At 42.6% G+C, this 14,180-nt stretch overlaps 1 protein-coding gene across 1 annotated transcript in view; it reads right to left on the minus strand.

The window, feature by feature from the left end:
• Positions 1-14,180, minus strand: part of nrxn3b (neurexin 3b) — a gene marked incomplete at both ends in the record, with an annotated part of 590,571 nt that overhangs the window by 364,903 nt on the left and 211,488 nt on the right. Inside the window, 2 exons of the mRNA XM_080744342.1 lie at positions 559-585; positions 3,425-3,628. Of these exons, the coding sequence (XP_080600468.1) occupies positions 559-585; positions 3,425-3,628 (231 nt within the window). The remainder of the gene's footprint in view (positions 1-558; positions 586-3,424; positions 3,629-14,180) is intronic.

Here is a 14,180-nt window from a genome sequence, read left to right on the forward strand (position 1 = left end):
TAAGGACCACTTCCATAAATGTAAAAAAAGAAGAAGAAAAAAAAGAGCATTTAAAAAGCACAGAATATATCAGGTAACATTAGATTTATATAACTTTGATCTCTGGCTATTACGCGCCCCGGCGCCACAACCCCTCTTATCTTTGTAAGCCTCTTATAAGTCACCTGCATTCGCACATTGAAGGGACCTTTATACTTCACCGCACAACCCTTTCGACAAGTACGTTGAAAAATGACTTATTTTCAACTGATACAGTTCTCCTTTCAGTTCAAAATGTAACGGTTGACAATACGTCATGTAGGTCGTCAAGGGTCATGGGACAAAGTATACATCCCTCGATTTACACTTCATCGTACGGCGACGTCGCCTTCCAGTAACATCCGATCTAATAAGTTCACAACGCGTCGCAAATCGCGGCGATGTTGTGAGCTTGCTGATCGGATTTCCCGGCACGCGACACCTGCCGCACAATGAGGCAAAAAACAATTACACAATGTAATAGTCAAACATTTGATTGAAGGAAAGATATAAGACTCCAGAAGTGGAGCGTGGACTTACTGGTGTTACAGTTTATCCTGACACAGTCTAGAATGGGGGAGGGGAGAATAAGTGACAGATGAAATCGCATCCTTCAAGGTTACAGCTGCAGACATCCAAGAACAAGAAAAGCCACCTTCTGGGGACGGACACATGACGGCGGCGACCATTTTTAACTAGGGTTTGGGAGGGACTCTCCTGCTATAGAAGCCAATAAAGCGGCTGTCCAACTCCCCTTAGAAGAATATTGGTACTACTAATACAATTATAATTGATTGATATGATTGATTATCCATTATTACATTATCAATCAATTGATCGGACCTTTTTAATCACGTTTAATATCAGAATCAGTGTTTTCTAAGTCTCTATTGCAGAGATAACTCATGGGTACAGTTTTTTTTCCCCCAAAAAAAAGAATTAAGATATTAAACTTTCTGAGGTATTAATTTACCGCTATTGTATCAATTTCAAAATGGTCACTCGCAATTCAATGGCCACATCGATTTTCCAACCCCAACAGTTGGAGCCAGAATGTCTTACTAGCACAGTAGCTCATGGCATTAGTATCAAATAACATTATTAGTGTGTGAGATCAAATTCCAGGCTTCAGATTGCCTCTAGTCTAAAACCTCCGCCTACTAAGAGGGATGTTGTGAACCTGCCCACACATGGCAGGTGAGCTGGCAGCGTGGGGTTGGCATCCATGTGCCCAGGCTCGTCATGTGCCGTCAACCGCAACAGAAAAGTGGGAGCAAACAGCCTCGATCCAGCCAGCACCAGCACCATACAGTGGCCCCAGGACCCCATGTAGACCTGTATACTGTTATCTATCTAGAATATCTAATGTGATATGGCTGCTCTACCAAGGAGGGGCTGCTTTGCAATGCATGAATATTTTACATTGAGCAATAATCTACCAGTGTATATATACTGTATATATCCCTGCAAGGCCCAGCGTAGCTTTTTGGCAAAATTTTTATTGTATCAAAAAAAGATAAATAATTAGTTTTCCTGTTATTTTTTCACATTAACATCACCATTGGATCCTATTGTTTAGTATTACAATGCCATTGGCCACGATATTTGCATATAAATACCCCCCACAGAGGCTGACATTCAAACTCCCCACAGAAGCTGACATTCCAGAGTCTAGACGAAGAACATCTCACTTTTTCACTGAAGCTATTCCTCACAAAAACATAAGTAAAATGCCTGTAATATATATTTTTTGTGATCATTAGAATGTCTAGAACATGTACATATGTTATTATTGTGAAAAATATTCCCAAAATGTAAATTAGAGCATGATTTATGATGTATGGCTATAAAACCTTAACATTACATTTTCCTCTGATTAGGACTCCTACAACACCATCTGATTTTTTCTTTTTTTTCTTTTCTTTTTTTGGCAAGTAGAAATTAATTCGGTCTTGCAGGGATATATGACAAACTACCCTATCATGTCTGCTTGAAGAATGATCAAATTCCAGAATAATGGCAAGAAATATGAGTGCAATCTGTTTTATTGTCTGGGGTGTGTGAGTTTATTGTGCTGCAGCATGTATGTTTGAATATGTTTCCGTTGACAGGCAGTTTGCCTATAAAGTACACGCAAGCATGATATACATGAGTAAGTCGATCTAATACGGGGCAATTTGCATAAAGCCCTGAGCTTTCCTTAAATGTCTCCCTACGCCACCATCTGCAGGCGCGCTGGGTGCTGTGGCCTCGGGCTGTTTGCCAGGCGGGCCGCAGGCTCTGGGCCTTTGAAGGGGTGAGTGCCATCTTTGAACAAGGCATGAGAGATGCCCGGAAGACCAAAAGGGGTGCTAATGGAACAGAAGAGGATCATGGGACCTGCTGTAAATGGACAAACCAAAAAAAAGGATGAAGTAACACAGAAAACCACACACAGGAACACGATAAGAATGTCTGCTAGCGATGCAGCTAGCACTAAATGTACAGTGTGTCTGTGTAGCACATTTGAATAGATGGCAAAACACAATATAAAGTCTATCTGATCCATGTCTAATGGCTGATTCATACTTACTTGCACGCTGTGTCATCTGGGGAGAGTGTTTTTTGCAGGTCGTTCAGTCCGAGTGTATCAAAGGGTGTGTTCGGAAATGCGCACCGGGTGTGTTAGATTCTAACACACCCGTTGCACATTTCCGAACGCACCCTTTGATATACTCGGACTGAACGACCTGCAAAAAATACCCTCCCGTGTTGTCTGCCGGAAACAGTCAATCTGCAAGCTCACACCATATTGCATTGCAACGTGATGTGAGCTTGTAGATCTGGTGTTTTTGGTGTGTGATGTTGGCGTGCGCCTACATTTTAATCAAGCCTAGAGCGGCAGTGAGTAAATTCTGAAAAAACTTAACTGAGGAGTCACAGCATCACTTTTGAGTAATAGCTACGTGAATCGCCGACTGTTTCTCCAAAATGTCTGAGGAGAATGCAGTCATGAGCATGGCTCCAATGATAGTATGTATGATCTGTTCAGAAGATGTACCGCCAAAGCATGGAGATCATTAAGTGTTAGATTGATGAATGTATACTGTGTACGTACAGTATATACAGTACAAAAACACACACACTCACACACACAAGTCTACAAAGACATCTGAAGCATCGACGCAAAAATAACTTCACACTCCAGGCAACTAAGAAAACAACAACATGCGACTATAACGGGGGGAAAAAAACTACATAAAGAAAATCATGTTTTAGTACGTGTTAGATTGAATATTTAGGTCCGGACCATGAAATAAGTACAAATCATAAAAAAATATACATAAGTCACAAATAGCAACTAAGGCCTTCCCCCACTCAAAACTTAGTTGAGGTCGGCCAGCCGAGCGGCCGGTGTATACGATACCTAGGTTGACCGTCAGCTTGACCCGGCCGCTGTCCAGCTCCAGCCTCAGCGTGTCGGCCGACTCGCGGGACGTGGCGGCCATGAGCAGGCCGAACGCCCTCTGGGACATGAAGCGCAGCGACACGTCCTCAGCCTCCGTGTGCATGACGCTGGGCAGCACCACCTTCATGTACATGCTGCCGTCATACGAGAGGACGGACGCCTCTGTGCGGAGGAAGAGGAGAGGAGAGGAGAGGAGAGTTATAACTACTGCACAGTTGCCCTAATGAAGACTGTAAGGTCGAAACATGTTGGTTTTTAGATAAATAAACTTTGTTTTATTTTCATCTCCTCGAGTGCTCGGATCTCAGCTTCTTTTTCCTACAATATTTTAATCCCACTGATCCTAGAAGCACCACGTATTTTTACTACGATTTTACCTCCCTTGACCGGTTGTTCTGTTTTTCTGTCTACTCTCTTACTTTTACTTAAATACATTTTGATTTACGTTTACTTGTAACGGAGTATTTCTATATTGCAGTATTGGTACTTTTACTCAAGTAGAAAAAATAAACTACTTTTTCCACCACTGCCACATTATCTTGGAATCCAAGGATATATATATATATATATATATATATATATATATATATATATATATATATATATATATATATATATATATATATATACACATATTTATTATGAATTCATATCTGAAGCTGCTAAAATGACAGATTGCATTTCAAGAACCAATACACAAGCACTCATGGAATGATACCTCACCACCTCCTCATACTGAATGCATTTGGAACAAGAAGCCTCATTTGCAATTTCTGCCGTGAACATTGATCTAATTCGTTTGTGAATTGATTTCATTGCATCGCACATCGCAGCTTTTCTGACAAATTTGTTTGCGCTCTGCCTGATTAATGACGACTGCACACGGCTATTCATCAACCGTGATATATCTAAATGGAACACAAACGGTCCCATTTTATTTCAGATAAACTTCACAGACGCAAAGACACCACCCACCTCGTACGTGCACCTACTGTGTGTGTGTGTGTGTGTGTGTGTGTGTGTGTGTGTGTGTGTGTGTGTGTGTGTGTGTGTGTGTGTGTGTGTGTGTGTGTGTGTGTGTGTGTGTGTGTGTGTGTGTGTGTGTGTGTGTGAGAGAGAGAGAGAGAGAGAGAGAGGGAGAGAGAGAGAGAGAGTGAGAGATACCATCATAACAAAGTGATGTACCATATTTCATAGACTTTGTATGTTTTTGGCAGCTTTGTTTGTTCTCGGGAAGCTTAGCAGATAAGAGACAGAGTGTACGTGCTGTGAAAACAAACACAGAGTCACACACACACACACACACACAGAGATGGGACGATATCTATGAACATTTCATATCACGATTATTGAGACAAAAGAAATCGCGATTTACGATATTATCGCGATAATCAAAATCCATTATCCTGGGGTGGAACATGTTGTGAGCTTGTGGATCTGCTATTTGTTGGCAAAGACATTGATAGAGTGAAAAAAAAGACTGTATCAAGTGGGCAAATAAAAGGTGAATTGATCCCAGTGCATGACGGAGGACGATATCACGATAAATTTAATCTCCACGATAGGATTATCGAGAGTGTTTTTTATCACGATAAACGATAATATTGCGTATCGTCCCATCCCTACCACACACACACACACACACACACACACACACACACACACACACACACACACACACACACACACACACACACCGAGTTTATGCAAATATGGTTATCGGAAGACGAGGATGACTGACTTCGTTCACAAGGGAAAAGAAAATGCAATTTTAAAAAATAACATATGTTCCATATTTTATCAGGACAGAACCCACACACGCACACCTAATCTCACCCGTATCGATCATACATCACATGCCAGGTGAGCTTCTGTGGTACACACACACACACACACACACACACACACACACACACACACACACACACACACACACACACACACACACACACACACACACACACACACACACACACACACACACACACACACACACACACACACACACACACACACACACACACACACACACACACACACACACTTTTGACATTCTACAGCAGTGGTTCCCAACCTTTTCAGGCCGCGACCCACAAAATAATCATATTTGAACTGGGGACCCCCACCCTGCACAAGAGCTTGGAATTCTAGGAGTTGGCATTACATTTAGTTTGACTCAATCTATTCCGTTGTGAAAATAGCCGATCTACATGCTCACAACGCCTCGCAACTGGTTATTTTCACAATTTCTGCCTCCAATATTTGACAATTTGACGAATGTTTGGTACTAAAAAGGTCTTTAAAGGCCTTAAATTGTTACTTTAGAAATGTGCAGATACCCATTTATACTGTTGGTCTGTTTACTGTTGAGTGAGACACATCTTAACATTAGCTAAACATCTGGGGACCCCCCAAAATAATTTGGGGACCCATGGAAGCAGTGCTCTCATAGACCTGGAGCTCTTGTCGTATTCCCCAGATGGACTGTGTGTGGACAAATTGCTCCCAGTAGCGTGAGCCTCCGGGGAACTAGCTAGTCTTTATTTATCTATCTATTTATTGTGATCATCTCATTCACAGAATAGAACACAATGTTATTTTCAATATTTGTCGAGCCACCCAGGTGAGCACACTCCCAGTAGACTGCCACGGTGCCACCTATATAGACCACACATACAGCATCTATCCTTGCAGCACGGAAAACATCCTATCTCCATATTCTAACTTTTGTTGCCTGACACTCTGAATTGACATTTCGTTTCACTCCATTTTTAAAGGGGCGTGGCTAGCGATTCAGGGTCTGGAACCAGGCTATAACTTTTGCTGTTTTTTCTAAATTAACACCCTATTAATCATACTACAGCATCACACAAAAGTTTCAAACGTAGCAGTAGACATAAAACGATATACTGTACACATTTCAGCCACTTTTTTACTGTAAGTCCTGTTGTTATGCTGTATTTCCTTTACCTGACTTTCGCCAGATGGTGGCAGCATTGCGTATATAACGCTCTGCTTTACCATCTGGGCTTGCTCGGCCAGAGTTGATAACACTCGTAAAGTCCCGGGCCGGACCAATCAGCGGCAGCTATGGGCGGGCTCTGAGCGGCTCTGAGCCAATAGAGTCTGATTGCAGACCACGTGGAAACCCAGGAGGCGGATTCTGGGTGCAACGTCATGCAGACAGGCCAATATGAGTGGTTGGAGTTGGCACTCCCAGACTGTGATAGAAACGGCCACATCCAATCACCTGCTACAGAAATTCAAAAAATGGCCCGCCCCTTACATCGAGTCTGTCCGAGAGAGCCCAGATGTAAGGCAGAGCGTTACGCACTGCTGCAACTATCTGGCGAAAGTCAGGTTAGTATTTCCTTCAGCATGTAGATGGAAACTGTGTTTGTCAACCCGATGCTCTATTTATATACCTTTTCTTTTTACCTTGTTATCTGTTTGATGAGACTGTTGAGACAATATATAATTTGTCTCATTTTCCCCTCTACACCAAATAGCCCATCTACTGCTCTCAATGCTGCGCTACATGTTCTCCTAGACATGCCCAGAATAGTCATGTGGTTTATTGAGTCACCTGAAACCCCTGGAAATAAAACAAAATCGTCCAAACCAACACAACCACAAAACATTGAAAATAACTTAACCATTGAACACTAGACATTGTATACTGTATACAGAGAGAGAGAGAGAGAGAGAGAGAGAGAGAGAGAGAGAGAGAGAGAGAGAGAGAGAGAGAGAGAGAGAGAGAGAGAGGACTGTCAGCAGACAGGAAGGCTCTCGGGGAGAGAGAGAGAGAGAGAGAGAGATGGATTAAAAAGCCCACCCAGCCGTGAAATACCTGTTTTGAGACCTCAGCTTTTAAAGGAAGACTTAGCCCCGAGGCCTCAGAAATGCAGCAGTGTTTTTGGCTATACTACGTGGAGGCTTGTGCGCCCGAGAGATTTCACCCCACAAAACCAGGCCTCCACAATTACACAGAGCAATGTCATGTTTTACATAATGTTTTACATGATGTACATGCCCCGCGACACCTTTTAGATCAGGGGTCTTCAACAGGGGGTCCGGGACCCCTAGGGGGTCCTCAGACTGAGTTACTACAAGGGGTCCTCCAAATCTTTTTGTGATAGAAACTTTTTATATTAACCAGTAACCACTTGAACCCTATAGCGTCCATATTCGGAGAACTTTAGCCAAAAATAGCAGATCTACAAGCAGCTTGTAGATTGGCTATTTTCCGCAAAGAGGTTTGGTGTAGAGGGGAAAAAGACCAGACCAAGTACAGAGGGAAAGGTTAAGTTTATTATGTATTGACGGTTCAAGTGGTAAAATATCTGAAAACACAAATTGACATGAATCCAAAATATACTGACGATTGTGCTGTCAAGCAATGAAACTATATGGAATCTATGAAAAGGTTGTGGGGGTCCCTGCTTCATCTCTCTGTCAACTAAGGGGTCCTTGCCCTGAAAACGTTGAAGACCCCTGTTTTAGATCAGTGGTTATCAAACTCTGTCATGCCAAGAAACCCCCAAATTGACATTTGGCCAGGGACCTCCATCTGAAATTGTTTTGTGCCAGGGTCGACCTCCCAGAAGATAGGATTTATGAAAGAAATTAATAAACGCGGTATTCACTGATTTAGCTGGGAACCCCCTGGAAACCCACCTCTGGGGGTCCCCGTACACCACTTTGAGAACCCACTGACTGTTTTAGACTGAGGCATTTCGATTTTGATGGTTAACACATTATCGTGACATGTTTTTAAATATATTTTCTTTCTCAAATATTCACAAGTGCGTGAGCATAATGTACAACACAAGGCGTTGTGTTCAATATATTGTCAAGATGCACTGACATGCATAATTAGTACTTACTAAAGCATGGCTTGTATGGAGAAGCTTACAGCTGTTAAAATGCCACGCTTGTCAATGTCGAATCCCATACAGTACTTTACATTGGATATACACGTGATACAGAGGGGTGGCAGTGGCTCAGGGGTAGAGTGGCCGCTTGGGAAACGAAAGGTTCCTAGTTCGATCCTGGGCTCCCCCAGAGTTTGTGTCAAAGTGTCCTTGAGCAAGACGCTGAATTGCTCCCGATGAGCAGGTTGGTGCCTTGCATGGTTTCCTCTGCCATCGGTGTGTGAATGGGTGAATGTAATGCACACTCATTGTAAAGCGCATCGGATAAAGGCGCTTTAAAAATGTACCTTCTAAAATGGCTATAGTTCCATTCCTTGATTCTGATTGTCTGGTTTCCCTTTAATCGCTGTGGTATATGAGACTATAACCCACTCCTTGAATCAGTTTATATCAAACCCAGGTGCGTTATTTCTTTCCACAGTGCACCAATTATCTGCACCTGTGTTGTTGGCAAAAAAGCTGGGAGCTACTTTCTTGTAGCTACTGTAGGAACTACACTGCTCAAAGAATTCATGAGTATAGTATATTGTAGTACTGCTCAAAGAATTAAGGGAACATTTTGTTCCGTTAAATTCTTTGAGCAGTATACTTTCTTGTAGACCATGTAGTGAATTATTAGTGAAATAGAACAGTTTGAATTGGTACATGTCTATGATTTTTCATGTTGCCATATTGTAACCGTTTTAGAAAAGCAATAAGTCATAAGAGGCATGTGGTTACCTGTATTTTATAACGGCTGAGAGGGCTGGAGACACTCGGCTTCGCCTTGTGTCTCACCACGCCTCTCAGCCATTATAAAATACCAGGTAACCACATGCCTCTTGTGGCTTATTGCTTCAATTTACCATTTGCAGTAGAGTACACTGTAAACGTGTAGGATTTACAGTGTACTGTATTTAGGATTTGCGAGGTGAAGAAGTTGCCAGCACTCAAGGAATCCCCTTTTTGAAAACGCTTTATTTACCTCACAACAGGCTCAGAACGGAGACGTTTCGACCATCTAGGTCTTCATCAGCGTTAGTAATGACCAACACTTTACTAAGCGGTCATTACTAACGCTAGTGCTGGCAACTTCTTCACCTCGCATGTTCTTTTGAGCCGTGCACCGAAAAGACTGTATCTAAATTGGAGTGCTGCGGGCTTTCTGCTTTGTTGCAGGCATCTCTGTATTTAGGATTTAAAAATCAGTGGTGGAAGTGCTTAGGGGTTGTTTTCTTTCTTTTTTTTTTAAGTCAACGTAGCAACACTGCTAAAGCAGTCCTGTCAGGGCTCCATACGATCCTGTTGTGCTTGTAAGATCCATGCTCGGAACAACCGATTAAATGTTTGGACACAGTAACCAGCATGGTAATGAAACATTGGCTCACCGGTGTACTACTCAGTCTAAATCACAAGGCACTCTCTCTCTCTCTCTCTCACTCGCTCTCTCAAACATACTTAACAAAGTCGCGCACACACACACACACACACACACACACACACACACACACACACACACACACACACACACACACACACACACACACACACACACACACACACACACACACACACACACACACACACACACACACACACACACACACACACACACACGAGACAGCTCTCCTAACCTACAGAGGCATGTATTGATTTGTGGGCTGGGTTGGGTCCTGGGCCTCGCAATGGACAAATAAAAAGGTAGATCTGAGCCAAGCGGCATGCAGTTCATCTCAGTTCAACTAAGAACAGACCATTAAGGACACATTCCTTTTTTTTCTTTTTTTACCCATTTAGGCCTAAATTTTTTTAATATTTTAACAAATGAAAAATAGCAGATATACAAGCTCACAGCGCGGCACTCGTACATCTGCTATTTATGAAAAGTAATTGAAAATGTGTGCAAATCTTTAATTATGTGTATTTTTAAAGTGAACATTTGTGACTCAAATTTTGCTTCTGAGGGGGTCCCTGGATCTAAATACTTTGAGATGGGGGTCCGTGGCCAAATACATATCATTTTGGGGGTCCTTGACATGAAAAAGTTTGAGCACCACTGACATACAGTAGGCTTTTGGATTAAAGTGGAGGATACTGTATGTACTGTAGGGTGATCAAGGGGGAGTCATTTGACGTGGCCGTCAAACAGTGCAAGCACAGCGCAACGCAACCGCCGCTGTGCTGCCAGACGGCATGCGGGGGGCTGTTTGGTGTGCTCCCGCAGCGTGATGTTAGAGACTCCATCTTGCCATTTTATCTCCTTTATTGTGCGCAGCGCTCTGGTGTCGTAGCCGTCAACTCTGTCTGCCATGGTCTTGTCATTTCAAATAGATTAATGTAGTGGAGTAAAAGTACAATATTTGGATCCCAGATGTCGTGGAGTAGAAGTAAAAGTATTGGAGATTGGAAATACTCAAGTAAAGTACAAATACCTCAAAAGTGTACTTAAGTACAGTACTTGAGTGACACTGGTGATAATTAGTTTCAATAAGCTCTGAGCAGAAACTTGGAAACCAATAACGGCTTCAGGCTACTAGAACTGCACTCTGTTTGGGTGCAAGTGGAGTGGACACATCACTTGTTAAAACAGTGCATCATTGCGTATTTAATAATTCATTGCTGTATACTGTAAAGTCTCTCGTCCAACATTGTAGATGGGATTTAAATGAGATCCCCAATGGTTGATGTACACATTGTACAGCATATCGTCATATCAAGGTGGAAACCTCATTATGTCCAAAACTGTACATTTTCAGGATTCTAATTCAAAATAGCAAAAGCAGAAGATCTACAAGCTCAAAACACATGGCTTTGCGCTACATTTCAAGCTAGCAGATCTGCTACTTTAGATATTGAGAAAAAAAAACACAAAAAGTTAAAATATGGAAATAGAGGCAACAATATTTTGTGTTCATATACTGTACTGCACATACTTACTGTATACAGTATACTTACAGTACATCATCATTTAGACATTATGTAGCCTCGGAAACCCAGGCTTTTACATTATGCTATTAGAAAATAGCTGATCTACAAGCTGCACAAAAGTCGCAATGCAGTGCTTTGTGAGCTTGTAGATCTGCCTTTTGACCTTAAAAGAGTGTTTAAAAAACACTTTAACAACACAAATCTTGTACAAGAGTCCCTTACACAAAATATTTTCAAATGGGGGTCCAGGGACAAATACATTAATTTGGGGACCTTGACGTGTAGGGGTCTTCAACGTTTTCAGGCCAAAGACCCCTTAGCTGAGAGGGAGATAAAGCAGGGACCCCCACATATTGTATCCACCTGTTTTCGCGGGAGTTTACTGGAGATTATTTGGACCTGTTTGGACCACACTTCCGGTTTAACAGCAGACATACAAGCTCACGTCGCGTCGCAGATGCAGCCTGTTGTGAGCTTGTAAATCACACTCGGCTGCGGCGCCGGAAGCTCGGTACAGCGTCTGCGCAATGCACTATGGGGCGTTGGAAACTCGTGGATAAAATTGTGTTGAAGATTTTCATCGACTTTTGACAGCACTGTTATCAGTCTATGTTGGATGTGTATTTTCAGACTTACCCCTTAAATCGCCGATACTTAGTCAATTTGACCTTTCACAACTGATCTTTTTTTTTCTCTACACCAAACCTATTAGCCAAAAATAGCCGATCTACAAGCTCAACGCCTCACGCTGCGAGGCTTTGTAGATAGAGCTTGTAAATCTGCTATTTTTGGCTAAAGTTCTCCTCAGAATAGGGATGCGAGGGATCAAGTTGTTCATTTAAAAGATGTATCCTATCACACAAATTCAGAGGACCCCCTAAGGGTCCCGGACCCCCTGTTGAAGACCCCTGGTGTAAAATCTTGAGAACCACTGTGTGGTGAAATCATTACTGGAACTGTCACTGAGTCAAGAAAGGCTCGCTTAATTGTACTTTGTTGGTGGAGGAGGGGGAAACTCACTCACGTGCACAAATCTTGATTAAACAGTTTGAATCCATCCGAATGGCAGCATGCAAATCAGTTCTACGCTCGATTTTCCCTCTAAATTGCTCAAGGTATTTAGCATTTTGCCGCAGCAGCGCCACATCAATCTGTCTCTAGGAAAAAAAACAGCACCGGAAGCCTGTCTTCATGGGCGAATCCAGCGAGACGGCTGGTGGTCTAACCCAGGGGTGTCGCACCAAATTCTGGGCCCTGGGTACAAGGATTCACTGCGGGCCCCCCATGAATGTTCTTCATAGGGGGAGCGGGTTTAACCCAATTAGACTGGGAACACATAATCACGCATTATTTTGTGCTTTAACTATTGAAAAATAGCAGATATACAAGCTCACAGCGCGGCACCGAGTGCCACGCTGCAAGCTTGTAGATCTGCTATTTTTGAAAAATCAAACATTTGTGCAAGTCTTTGAATATTTCAAATCCTTTTACGTTTTTTTGAAAAACCTATCTTTCTCAATCTTTTTCATGTGAAGGACCCCCAAAATGATATGTATATGGCCACGGAACCCCATCTCAAAATATTTAGTTCCAGGGACCCCCCAGGAAAAAGATTTGAGTTACAAATGTTCGCTTAAAAAAATACATATATTCAAAGATTTGCACACATTTTCACGACTTTTTTCAATAGCAGATCTACAAGCTCACAGCGCGGCACCGAGTGCCGCGCTGTGAGCTTGTACATCTGCTATTTTTCCAATAGTTAAAGCATAAAATAATGAAGGCCCCTCCACCTTGGGCCCTAGTAACTCGGTCCCACTCCCCCCCCCCCCCCCTTGTTGTGACGCCCCTGGTCTAACCCTACAGTGTGAGCACTTATGCCTCGGTATACTGCAGACACACTCAGATATTCTCAGTGCAAGCTGTCAAAGCCTGTGAAGCTTGATCACGATCCCCGAAGCACTCGTCTCCAGAACTGAGGAGGGCCGATGCACGCAACATACCGTATCGTCGCTGTCGGGTGGAAACCTTGTATGTCCAAAACCGTTACTTTTCAGGAAATGGAAGAGCCTGCATTCCAGGGGTCTTCGACTTCTTCAGGCCAAGGACCCCTTAGTTGAGAGAGAGATGAAGCAGGGACCCCCACAACCTTTTCGTATATTCCATATAGTTTCATTGGGTTGACAGCACAATCATCAGTGTGTTTTGGATTCATGTCAATCAGTTTTCAGATATTTAACATTTGTCAACTGTCAATACTTAATAAAGTTGACCTTATACTATGTACTTAGTCTGCTCTTTTCCCCTCTACAACAAACCTATTGGACAAAAATAGCCGATCTACAAGCTCACAACGCCTCGTGTTGCGAGGCGTTGTGAGCTTGTAGGTCTGCTATTTTCGGTTAAAGTTCTCAGAATAAGGATTAGGAATAAGGACACTAGGGTTCAAGTGGAGGACCCCCTATAGTAACTCTGAGGAGGCCCTAGGGGTCCCGGACCCCCTGTTGAAGACCCCTGCTCTATTCCAAATGGATCCAATGTAGTTGTTATTTAGCCACAAGCTTGTTAATACTTTTCACTCAATATTTATAAAACCCAACTTTTCCAAGAGTAGCAAAAAATTGCCTTGTAAACCAGCCTCCTCCGGAAATCTACATTTTGATTTGCTTAAATGGAAATGTACATTTCCGGGGGAGGCTGGTTCACGAGGCTAAGCAAAAAATAGCCAAAAAACACAAGCTCACAACTCATCGCCATGCAATGTTTTGCGAGCTTATATAGATCACCTATTTCTGCGACTTTGTCATACAACACCATGACGACAAAAAGCACGAAAAAGTTGAAACATGCATGGAGATACAAGGTTTCTGCCC

Source organism: Nannobrachium achirus (assembly GCF_963921795.1).
Source record: "Nannobrachium achirus genome assembly, chromosome: 16".
Taxonomy (NCBI): Eukaryota; Metazoa; Chordata; class Actinopteri; order Myctophiformes; family Myctophidae; genus Nannobrachium; species Nannobrachium achirus.